The sequence below is a fragment of the Miscanthus floridulus genome, chromosome 17 (genome assembly GCF_019320115.1).
Source record: "Miscanthus floridulus cultivar M001 chromosome 17, ASM1932011v1, whole genome shotgun sequence".
Taxonomy (NCBI): Eukaryota; Viridiplantae; Streptophyta; class Magnoliopsida; order Poales; family Poaceae; genus Miscanthus; species Miscanthus floridulus.
The window spans coordinates 72,883,774-72,896,240 of NC_089596.1; the positions used below are offsets into that span (position 1 = coordinate 72,883,774).

The following is a 12,467-nucleotide window of genomic DNA, read 5'->3' on the forward strand; positions in this document are numbered from 1 at the left end:
GAGCCATCCGATCCTATATCCGAACCTGGCAATTTGTTTGGATTGAAGCACGGAGCCGTCGCATGCAGCACCAAGTGATCCTTTTTTTTAGTCCGCTAGGTAGCATGTCCGTGCGTTGGTACGGGACAATAAAACTTTTATACTAAAAACACATCTATCGCACGATAAGATAACAATAATGTAAAATTAACTACCGACGTTAAAGTGACATTTAATCTTAAAAGATAAAGTTCATAAAATTAACACAGTCACGGAGAGCGTGACATCACAGATTCACTATCACGCACGTGTTTATCAAACATATTTTTTTCTACAATGGATGAATAGCGAAAACGAATGTGAAATTAGTTCCTATATACGGTAGGAAAAAATTCGACCATCCAAGACATGGATGTCAGAGGAGATTACCGAGCTCCATGCACTATGTCCAGTCCAGTCCTGTATTTCTGTCCCTGTTCTCGTTCTCCTACTGCAACATGATTTCATGGATCCTGTATTCCTGTCCCCGTTCCCGTTTAGCACGGAATGGAGACCCTTCTCAGGGTTCAGGCCTCAGGGGAAAGGAAAGAAAGGAAGAGCAGACAAGTGATATCTTGCAGCAGTCACACGGCCTCTTGTAATCGACAAGTTAACTGAACATCAAGAGTGGGGTTCAGCTATAGTTCACGCAAGTGGCCAGCACCATTATTACAGTTTTAGTACAAGACAAGGCATCAAATACGGGTACTGGTTTTAGAGTAATATTAATTATTAGCCCCCTGATCCAAAAACACCCCCATTTGCAGGCTTCTACATTGTAAACGCACGCTAACTGTCACTGATGAACTGTAGTAATACATCAAGGGATCTGCTTCTTATAAGACGGCTGCGTGCTTCCAGCCACGCCAAGCTATCCTCAGTTGATCACGAGAATCCTGCTCATAGAAGGGACATTTCAGCAGTATGTAGTAAGATAAATTCAGAACAAAACCCAGAGAAATGGAAAAAGCAACCGAAAAGAAGGATAAGGAATCCACTGTCGCAAAGTACAATATATATCGTTTGCCACGGACGGGAACTGGATAGGAAAAGCAAAAGGAGGCAAAAGAAACATCTACACCCGGCGGCGGCTATCACATGAAATTTTTAGCAAAAAGCAATCTGATAAACTTGCGTGTGAGCCTTTTTTCTCTGGTTTGATGAAAACGAACCTTTACATTTTAAATCACAAAAGCATTTTAATTATAGATTATAGATATCGACTTCTCAGTGTTACATTTTTAAATCCAGCTTTGAACATGGATGTGAGTGGCTATGTGAGATTGTTACCTCTGGAGTGAATGTGAGACCAACTTTGATTTCTCCGCGGTATTCTTCATATTTCACAACACTGTAAACAGTTGTAGGGATGCTTCCTTCTATATAAACTGCTTCCACAGGAATCCTGCAAGAACCGAGCACTCGATTGAAATAAACACCGCAAACGTTAAAATTTGAATCCCAAAACATCTTCAAAACATGCAAAGTTGCAAACTGCAAGAGGGATGCAAACTACCGTCACTGTACATGGGTTATCACTCAGTAGTTGCAGGTCGGATTGGTCCAGCTACAAGCCTACAGATTACAAAATGTAATTACTTACGTTGCTTCACCAACAAAATCATCATCGGTGCCACTGTCACTATCCAGGAGCTTGATGAATAGCTCTGTAGCGCCATCGGAGACGGTGAACACAAAGGTCTCATTCCATTCAGGTTCACATCCTTTGCTTGCAGTGTACAAGCAGATCAAGTTACAAATTGCTAGGGAAGCCAAGGGTTGAAGGATACATAGTATTAACATTTAGCACTAAGAAACCATCCATATGGCATAAGGTACAAATTCACTAGTAACTTTCAAAAGAGAAATTCACCCGCTGTCCTCAAAGTTGTCCCAAAGCCCCAAAATGTATTTTTGGCTCCCTCAATTCTAACAGGTATGATCCAGTTCTCAACGGGCCCGACCTGCTATCCTATGTGGCATGACAATGGGACCCACATGTCAGCAGCAAGACCCAACTTGGATAAATCGTATCTTTTTTATACAACCTTAGACGGAGATGATTTTTTATGAAGATTGTAGCTCATATGAAATGGCACCAAATAGAAAATCTGCCTATATTTGTTTTTTATGTGATTGTGTGGACTTGCCAATTTCAAGGTGAAGCTAAAACTCTCAAGCTATTTGTACTGATTTATTCCTCTACTTTTCAGATATTCGTTCACACATTTTGAGCCACGTCCCGCTAATGAAAAAGTTGCATACAGATGCACAATTCTCATAAGAAGCTAAAACTCTTAAGCTATTTGCACTGATTTATCCCTCCACTTTTTAGATATTCGTTCACACATTTTGAGCCACGTCCGCTAATGAAAAGTTGCATATAGATGCACAATTCTCATAAGAACGATTGAGAAAACAGGTTTGTTCCATACATGCACGAAAATAAACTTGGACAATGGTCTCAGTCAAATACCGCAGTCCCAACCCACCATGCTTCCAAAAATGCAACATGCCAAGATACAACGTTAGATTGATTTTGCTACAAAAGCCATCAAAACCTAATGGTCCGTAGAACCTAAACTCTAGACCAAATGACTTAGTTGAATTAACATTCATCAATCACCATGATCCATGATAGAACCAGTGTGGAGATCTACATGAAACAGAGCCTAAAGTTTTGCAGATCAAATAAGTTGCATTATCCCATGTAAAGTAGCTAACCATAAGTTCTAATTTTTATTATTCAGCACTACTGGAGGCCGCGGCTTTGCCGAGTGTTTTTACACTCGGCAAAGAGCCCTTTGCACTCGGCAAAGGCTTTGCCGAGTGTAGCACTCGGCAAAGTCCGCTCGGCAAAATTTTTCTTGGCAAAGGGTCTTTGCCGAGTGCTTTTTATCGGGGCACTCGGCAAAATAAAAAAAAAATTTGCCGAGTGTTTGGGGCGGCACTCGGCAAATATTTCGGCCGTTGTGGCGCCGGCCGTTAACGGTTATTTTGCCGAGTGCCCGACCCAGCACTCGGCAATTTTTTTTAAATTACTTTGCCGAGTGCCTCAGCCCAGGCACTCGGCAAAGTTTTTTTTTTTATTTTTTTTTAAAAAAAGTGCTTTGCCGAGTGCTCCTGCCCAGGCACTCGGCAAAGTTTTTTTATTTTTTTAAAAAAGTACTTTGCCCAAAGTTTTTTTTTATTTTTTTTATAAAAAGTACTTTGCCGAGTGCCCCTGCCCAGGCACTCGGTAAAGTTTTTTTTTATTTTTTTAAAAAAATTACTTTGCCGAGTGCCCCTGCCCAGGCACTCGGCAAAGTTTTTTTTATTTTTTTTTAAAAAATTACTTTGCCGAGTGCCCCTGCCCAGGCACTCGGCAAAGTTTTTTTTATTTTTTTTAATAATTTCTTTGCCGAGTGCCCCTGTTTAGGCACTCGGCAAAGAATTTCTGAATTTAAAAAAAAATACTTTGCCGAGTACAATCATATCTTGAGTAATACATCAGCAGCAACTACAGCTCCAGAGATAACAAGGTTCGTGCCAAGGATTCTTGACTTCCAAGATAACATTCCTGATTTTGTAAAGTGACAGTACATAAGAGATACAGGAAATACACAGTGCAAAAAACAATAATAGAAACGAAATTTTGTATAAATAAGGCACGATTGTTCATTTGATTTTCCTTCTGTAGTTCTGTAGAGCACGACCATATCAAATCTAAATATGGATGAATCCATTTATATTAGGTAACAATATCTAGAACTACACCTGAAACATAAGCCCAGTAACCAGGCCAATGTGAAGTATTATATGTCATCAACACCTGAAACCTAAGCCTAGTAATCAGTTCATGTCCTATGCACAGATCTGTGAGACCTGTAGCCTTCATGTTGTGTTCTGCAGCAAGATGAAGTTTAGTAGCCTAGTAAATTTATCTAGCAGTAAACTAAACACTTATGAATCTCTAATGCATACTTAGCAGCCAGCCATAACACACCTTTCCGAGGAGATTATCTCTTAGCCGAACACGTTCAACATCTTTTTCTGTTCAGCATTGAAGGCCTTCAGATTATTCAGAGTTTGTTCCTTTAGCTTTATAGCCTAACATTGAGCAGAAGATAAACAGTCCTTTCAGTAACTGAGTTGAATTTAGGTGATGCCTACTGAGAGCAAAGCAATGAGTAATTTCTACAGAACCTAATCCCTGAAAGCAAAACTTATAAAGGAAACTAATTTTATATGACATCCTGTTACTGTATACTCCCTGTATGGCCAATTGACAAGTGAATAGATCAAGTCTGTCAAACTACTTATAGATTATAATACTGAGGGGTGAAGCCACCTTCATCTTACCTAGCACAAATATATGCAACCTGTTCCCTCGAGCAGAATTTGAAACCTGCAAATAAAAAGTGATTGGCATAGAAAATACATTGTAAAAATGCCAAATGACTGAAAGATAAGGCATACTTACACACTCACTATATAGTAAAAATGCCAAATGTCATCTCTGCATGCTGAACTACAGATGATGAAAAAACGAGAGGATGAAAAGTAACCATACTGAAGTACTGATACAAGTTAAAGTAAGCTAAGAGTGACTACTTCAACCTATTAGAGACTTAGCTTTGTTCCAAAGTAGGAGCAAATTCAAGCAGGAAATGGGAATCCAAAACATTGTATGATAATCACCTTCTCTATTTTGTCACCCAACATGTTAAGCTCCAGAAGTTTGCACAGTAGGAACATTAGCTACACTAATTGCTACCTACTCCATTTGTCATTTGAATGGCTTATAGATCTATTCCCCTTAAAACTAATAACCCCGTAGAAATGAGGCACAGTTGCAAGGATTTAGCATAGCAGGTCAAATGTTTTGTCGTAGCTTTCTGAGTACCAGCACTGAAAATCCAAAGATTGATTTATCTAGTAGTTCACTAAACATTTAGCTGGGCACCAGCACTGAAAATCCAAAGATTAATTTATCTAGCAGTTCACTAAACATTTGTCGATCCCTAACCAGATTTAGCAGCCAGCCATAAACACACACAAGGCGACGAGATATAACCATGATTGCATCTATACAGGCAGATAAAGTACACAAGGGGAGATAGAGGAAGCAAAGAGGGCTGCCTCACATTGTAGTGGATGTTGACCTTGGGTGGATCCACGGCAGAGCACTCGTCATCGTGGGCAGTGGTGACTGCTGCTGCGGTGGCCTCGTCCTCCTTAGAGCTCGAGCCACCAGCGCCCTCCCGAGCCCACGCCGCCGCCTGCTGGTGCTGGGCCTGCGCCGCCACATCCCGGCACCTGGGGACCATTGCAGCTATCGCCTCCCAGGCCCAAGCAGCCACCTTCTGGGCCCGTGCCGCCTCATCCTGAGCCCGGTCATGGCCGCCTCCAGTGCCCACGCCACCGTCGTCTTCTGGGACCGGCCATCCACCGCCTGGATCCAAGCCCTCCCTCACCGGATCTGCTCGAAAGGAGGGGAGACTGGCCACGAATGGGAGGACCGGAGGCCGAAAGAGGGGACGCCGCGCCACGTTGGTCGGGGGAGGAGGCGACGAGCCTGAGAGCGGAGGGGGAGGGTGCGGCAGCGGCGGGGGTGGCGCGGCGACGGCTGTGGTGGGTGCAGGGGAGCGGGCGGGCGTGGCTGGGGGCGTTAGGGTTGGGGCCGCGCGGGGTTGGGGTGGGATTTTAGGGCAATTTTTTTTTTTTTTGAAAATCAACTTTGCTGAGTGCCTCCTGGGCCGGCACTCGGCAAAGCCCACTTTGCCGAGTGTCCCCCATGGCACTTGGCAAACTATTTTTTTTATTTTGGGCTCAAATTTTTTTCTGGGGCCTTGTGACAGTATTTCAAACTCTATTTTTAAATTTGGGGCATTTTTTACTTTTTTTTATATATTTCATTAGTTTATTTCGTTTCATCGAATTTTTTTGGGATATTTCAAATTTGAACTGCAGGTACATGGAATAATGGACTTTGGTCATCCAAAAATTGATACTCATGATATTTAGAGTATGTTTAGGCCGTATCCAGGAACTCACATCAAATCTCGAGCATCTCGTTGACGTAACATGTCGAGGTACTTGCCGAAAATGTGATTTTAAATTATATAAAATGCAAACGAAGTTCGAAAATTACGAAACTTGTCGAGGCGTCGTGTTATCGCATGTGGAGGCTGTGGTACAAATTTGAGAAGGTTTCGAGCAAGTTGTGACGTCGGATGCCAAAAACCCAGACATCTCTACATGTGAAATGAAGTGATCACATGTGGAGATATCTGGGTTTTTGGCATCCGCTGTCACTACTTGCTCGAAATCTTTATCAATTTTTTACCACAGCCTCCACATGCGATAACACGACGCCCTCCATAAGTTTCGTGATTTTCGGACTTCGTTTGAATTTTATATAATTTAAATTCACTTTTCCCGCAACTAACTCGACATGTTACGTCAACGAGATGCTCGAGATTTCATGTGACTCCCTGGATACGGCCTCAACATACGCTAAATATCATGAATATCAATTTTTGGATGACCAAATTCCATTATTCCATGGACCTGCAGTTCAAATTTGAAATACGCCGAAAAAATCAACGAAACGAAATAAAATAATGAATATACCTAAAAAAAGTCAAAATTTTACCAAATTTTAGAGTAGAGCTTTAAATACTGTCACAAGGCTACACAAAAAATTTGGGTCCAAAATCAAAAAAAATATATATATATATTTTGTTGAGTGCCATGGGGAGCACTCGGCAAAATGTCTTTGCCGAGTGCCGGGCCCAGGAGGCACTCGGCAAAATTTGTTTTCAGAAAATAAAAAAAAATGCCGAGTGCCCAAGGATGGCACTCGGCAAAGTTTTTTTTTTAAAAAATAAAAACAAATTTTGCCGAGTGCCTGATGGCTGGCACTCGGCAAAATCTGACGGTAGGTGGCCGCCGTCACGGTCCGGCTAAATTTTGCCGAGCGCCTGGCTTTGCCGAGTGCCAGGCACTCGGCAAAGTCCAGATTGCCGAGTGCAAAATTTGCCGAATGCTACACTCGGCAAAATATTGCTTTGCTGAGTGCCACGATATTTGCACTCGGCAAAGTATCAGGCACTTGGCAAAATACAGTTTTCCTGTAGTGCAGTGAGCTAATCACATTGATCTCAAATTCTCAATTCAGCCACCAAATCCAGGTCATCATCCTCTTCAGTTTGCCTGATCATCTATTTGTCAAATGAGGCAACGTCCACTGATTAATTTGGATGATGAGCTAGAGTTGGAAGATGATCATGGCAAATACCATTATACCCCTGCATGCTGATTGTGGTTCTTGAAAAGGCATCATTGATGAGCACAAATGATAAGGGCCATATCAAAATATTTAGAATCACGACAATAGAACGATCCATATGACTTTTTATACCTGTTTGAACATGCACCAGAGTTTTATATCCATGAACTCCCATTTCAATACATTGACATTCTCTCAAATATTAATTACTCTTAGTAGCCAATATTTTTAAAGGAACAAGAAATAAAATTATTGCCATTCCAAGGACACCCTATTACATGTATCTTTAATTTGTTAACTGAATCAAAGTGTTGAAATCAAAGCCAATTAATTTCAATAATCCGCTCACACAACGTGAACAATACAAAACAGAAATTCAATTTTTACTCCTATAGCATAATACCAAAGGCACAATATTGATATTATTAATAATGAAGTCTGCACGAAATTTAGAAGCACTGAACCTGTCTGGGCATTCCATCAAACACATGATACGCAACCTGGCAATTTGTTTGGATTGAAGCACGGAGCCGTCGCATGCAGCATACTTTTTTAGTTCATTTCTCGGACTCGGCTCGTCCGCCAGAAAAAGCAAGGGGACGCCTCGTCCGGAACCATGCTGACCGGAACCACCTAATCCAGCAACCAAACAGCCTGAGTTGCTGGCCCTGGCACCCTTCAAGATTATTTCGCTCAAGCTCCGCTACGACAAGTGATCGGCTGAAGATCCGTTGATGTCATCCGCTTGGTGGTTTTCTTTGTGCAGGCAGGACAAGAATGACCGAGCACAACATCTCTTTGGCCGTGCACTCGTAGCCCTCTAGTCCTAATCTTAGTATTACTGTACTCCTAAAGCCTCCATATTAACATTTTGAGGCAGGTTAGAATAAGCGATCAATCCTAACAATTAGTAAAAACGATCACCCGGTCACCAATTTGATAGACTCAATCATCACTGATAATAATAGCTATTGGATATATTTCATTATCTTGAAACTATTCATGTCTAACAATATGAAAATAGTTTGAAGTAACTGCTGAGTTATATTTGAATCGTGCACATGCACCTCTGTCACTGTAGAAAATAATCTAAAGTAAACCTCTTAATCTTCATCTAAATTACCCATCTATGTAAATAATGAAAAATAATATGAAGGAACCTTAAATTAATTTTATATATGAATTGCCCATCTTTACCATTATTAAGAATAATAATCAAAAGCAAATTCATAATTATTAATATTTAGCTAAATTACTTATGTCTTTCGCAAAAGAAAACAATTATACTTACCTTTGTAGTTTAAAAAATAATCAAATTACTCATACATGTGTTCCTAAATTACCCACATTTTACAATGTTACTCATGTTCATGTATGTGCTGGCCCACCTTACCTCTCGGCTCCTTATTGGTATGGTGTTAACTCTGTTATCGGCTGTATAATCTCATTAACACGATTCATTTATGGCATTAGACTAAACCTAAAGGTGTATCAAACAACATGTAGAAGAAAGAGCGGGCTAACATAGAGGCGAGAGAAGAACAAAAAAAAAAACAGTACTCAATTCTAATGGCATATGAAAATAGAAAACACGAGCCCCATGGAGAGGGTAGTTGGTTACTCCCATATGTGGGGCTTTGAGTTGTGTGTGAGACTGTCTCACCTTCCTCTCTACTTATAATAGTTTGATTGCTACACCTTAATAGCCAGCAGACAAGTAAGTCAATCAAGAGTGCTCCTAGACGATTAATGAGGGCATGATGGACTTTCACCTCATTGCATAATTAGTCCTAAAATTGCTAGAAGTACCTGTATTTAGGGACGGAGCGACAAAATTTTCAAATCAAAGACGTGATCTTCCGGCGCTGCAGAACAAAGTCTCTACTACGAATTAGTAAGCGTCGATGTCGCTGTAGCTAGATCAAGTGTGGCGACAATTACACTTTGCTAGCTCTTAGTAGCGCGCGGATCACCGAGTGAGACGTCTCAGCTGTTTCGCAAACCTTGTCGCAACGTTTGCGGAGAGAGAGATCAGGCAACACGGAACCACACCGACGGCGTGTGCGTGCGTACGCCGAGCACGTGCGCTGTGCACAGCAAGCGTGCCGGCGCCCACTGTGCGTCGCCCGGAATCCTCTCCAACCGTCGCGCTGGTCGGCCTATAAATTGGCTTCCGCGCACCAGCCAGGCTCCTCATCTCACTCCACAAAGTCACAAAAGCAACATACTAGCAAGCACTATCCATGTCCCTCGCTCGTGCAAGGAAGAGGCAAGCAAACCTCCCACCATGGCCAAGGACAGCACCAGCAGGCTGCTCTTCTCGCTCTCGCTCGTCGTCCTCCTGCTCCTCGTGGAGGTGAGAGCAGACATGAGCTTGGTTAACTTAATTAAAACGCTTCTCTGATCGATGACACACACACACACACACGTGCATTCGTGCTAATTGGTTTTGTTCATGCTTGTTTTGATTTCTTCGCGTTGTGCAGGCCACTGCTCCCCATGGACAGGCTGACGCCATAGGTAAGCACTGCTGCATTCGTGCGACTCTAGCTAGCCCGTCTCTTCTTGCTCTGCACTGCACATGCATGCCGATCACAATATATATATTGATGCTGTGTGAGCAAATGCTGTTTGTTGGGGTGAACGCATGCAGACTGCGGCGCGAGCTGCTCGTACCGGTGCAGCAAGTCGGGGCGGCCGAAGATGTGCCTGAGGGCGTGCGGCACCTGCTGCCAGCGCTGCGGCTGCGTCCCGCCGGGCACCTCCGGCAACGAGGACGTCTGCCCCTGCTACGCCAACATGACAACCCACGACGGCAAGCACAAGTGCCCGTGAACCCTGCATCCCGGCCACTCCCGGCCGGCAGCATCAGCCTATACCAAGACATGCATGATACTGCTTCAGCATCCAACCTATATATAGCTACTACTACTACTACGCCATCCGTCATCAGTTCATTGTGTACGCGCGCGTGCTTTCTCAGCCTACTACCTGTAGTACTACCATGCCAACTCTGAATTACGCAAAACCCAAGCTCTGTATTCCGATCATACGTACGTACATGAACAGTGCGGATCCAGGATTTGAACTCAGGGTATGCCGTCCAAAAAATTTCATATATAATTCAGTAAAACAATTTCTTAATTCGGTAATAATTATAAAATTAAACATAATTTGATATACACACTAAATTACATGATAAGTATGAAACTGAAAGACATAAATTTTAATATAAATAGTTCAAACGTCGTATTAACAGTCTCAAATATAAACATAAAAGAGAGTATGTAAGAGACTTATCATACTACTTATCTGACTTTTTAAATTGTTTTCTAAGGGACGTGAATGTTTCAATCATATTATCTTTATTCACTTAAAAATGCCTCTTAACAAATTCTTAATTTTGCTTTCACTAAATCATTGTAGAAAATACCCTATCAACAATTGCCGTTGCCTAGCAATATCAATATGCGTTATGTTTTTACATAAAATAAAAGAGAAGAGACAAAAGCAGAGATGGAATACCTCGGTAGTTAGCAGTCGAGATCTATGCCTAGCACGTTAGTCGCGCACGCACAGCAGCCGACCACCAGCAGCGAAATAGCTGGGGGCGGATCCTCAATCTGACAATCTTAATCATGATTAGTGGTGACGTCGTGTCCTCGTAGCCTCGCCTGAGCGCGTGTACGACTTCGTTGATCGAAGACGGCGGCGATCTGAGACCCAGCGGCATTGGATCGATGGACTCCTACCATAAAGTCCCGTCGTGTGGGGTCCTTCTAAGTGACGTCGTGTGGCCGTAGGCAGGCCCGTAGCTGGTATAGGCCGTGTCACTGGGTGAGGTCGTGGGCCTCGAAAGTGAAAAGGCCTCACGCCGCACGGCGCAGCCTCAGTTAGTTATTTTGCAAGTTTTTCTGTTTTACTACAAATAAATATACATGTATATATACTCTATACATGCTAGACCTGCAGGGTATGCCAGTGCATACCTGACATACGATCCGCCCCTACATGAATAAACAGAAGATATAAAACTATACTAGTACGAGAATGTGGTGTTTGGGTGACGCTGCTCCGACAGTGTCCACACATATGCAGTGATTAGCTGGATATGGATATGGTCACTTAGCTTGAAGCACCAGCATGCACTTCACTTATTCCTGTGTACGTACGCATGGCATGCGTAGTGCTCGCACAGTGCGGCGTTCCGGTGGCAATCTCCGACCCCTCGGCTGTCGACAGAAAAATTCAGGCTCTCAAAACTTACAACGGAGGCAGCTTCTTTGCTCTGACGCAAGCAAACACCTTTACCTCTTTCCCTGGCGTGAGTGCTTGGCTTTATTTGCTGGGACCATCGGAGGCAGCTCCTTCCGGCCTGCTGCAACGCGCGCTCTAAAAGATGCTCTAGCTTTTTATCAGATGGAGCTATCGCCTCCTTCCGCAAGATGCTATGCTATGCTGCGGGGTTACTGATATGGACTTGAGGAGGAGAGAGGAGACGTAGAGATTGGGGCAGTTGTCCACGGTGGCGCGTTGGGAAGCCCTAAGAGGCAAAGGAACCGGCGAGTGATGAGGGGTCCGGAGCAGAGCCGGGCAAAGCAAAGCATGACAGCGTAGGTCGTCTACCAGGTGGAGTCACCTTTTAGCACTTTTTAGTTGAAGAGAAGAAATAGAGATGGCTTCGAAAATTTACTTTTTAGCAAAAAAATTAAATACAACCTATTTTAACATGTTATACTAAAAATTGATTAATAACTGAAAAAAGATGTACTAAAGTACCATTTAGACTTTGAAGGTGATTCTTCGTCTTCATAAGGAATGGAATCATTTCGTCCAGCAATATAATTCTGTCCCCTGATAATAAGGAAATTCGCAGCAGTAATCGATCAGTGTCCCATTCCATCTCTACTTCCTTATCAAAGCATGCTAAAGCTCTATTTAGACCAAGGGATTTTTTCCATGCGTTTTTTCTGTAAAGAAAATAAATTGATTCCTATAAAATTTCGGCGTTTCAAAAAGGTTCTAAATTAAAATTTTCTGATAAGGCCACAAGTCAATGGCTAAATTATTTTTCATTATTTTTGTCCTTTTCTCCTCTTCTTCTCGTCCCTCCTCGGGCTTCCCCGATCTCTTCCTATCCCATCTCCAGCTCCTCTTCTTGGCCGAGCAGGACGGC

At 42.7% G+C, this 12,467-nt stretch overlaps 1 protein-coding gene and 2 long non-coding RNA genes across 3 annotated transcripts; 1 reads left to right on the forward strand and 2 right to left on the reverse strand.

The window, feature by feature from the left end:
* Positions 1-575: 575 nt before the first annotated feature.
* LOC136516643 (uncharacterized) lies at positions 576-3,511 on the reverse strand. Its single transcript, XR_010774092.1, has 3 exons — positions 1,622-3,511; positions 1,309-1,423; positions 576-914 (listed from the first exon to the last, which is right to left on the reverse strand). It is a non-coding gene; the product is annotated as an uncharacterized lncRNA (long non-coding RNA).
* A 52-nt stretch (positions 3,512-3,563) lies between these two features.
* Positions 3,564-4,400, reverse strand: LOC136518354 (uncharacterized). Its single transcript, XR_010774479.1, has 3 exons — positions 4,360-4,400; positions 4,004-4,107; positions 3,564-3,903 (listed from the first exon to the last, which is right to left on the reverse strand). It is a non-coding gene; the product is annotated as an uncharacterized lncRNA (long non-coding RNA).
* Positions 4,401-9,509: 5,109 nt separating this feature from the next.
* LOC136518940 (cypmaclein-like) lies at positions 9,510-10,383 on the forward strand. The gene is made up of 3 exons (XM_066512623.1): positions 9,510-9,647; positions 9,778-9,811; positions 9,945-10,383. Exons 1-3 carry the CDS (start codon positions 9,579-9,581, stop codon positions 10,124-10,126), a joined length of 285 nt encoding a protein of 94 aa, XP_066368720.1. The 5' UTR covers positions 9,510-9,578; the 3' UTR covers positions 10,127-10,383.
* Positions 10,384-12,467: the final 2,084 nt, after the last annotated feature.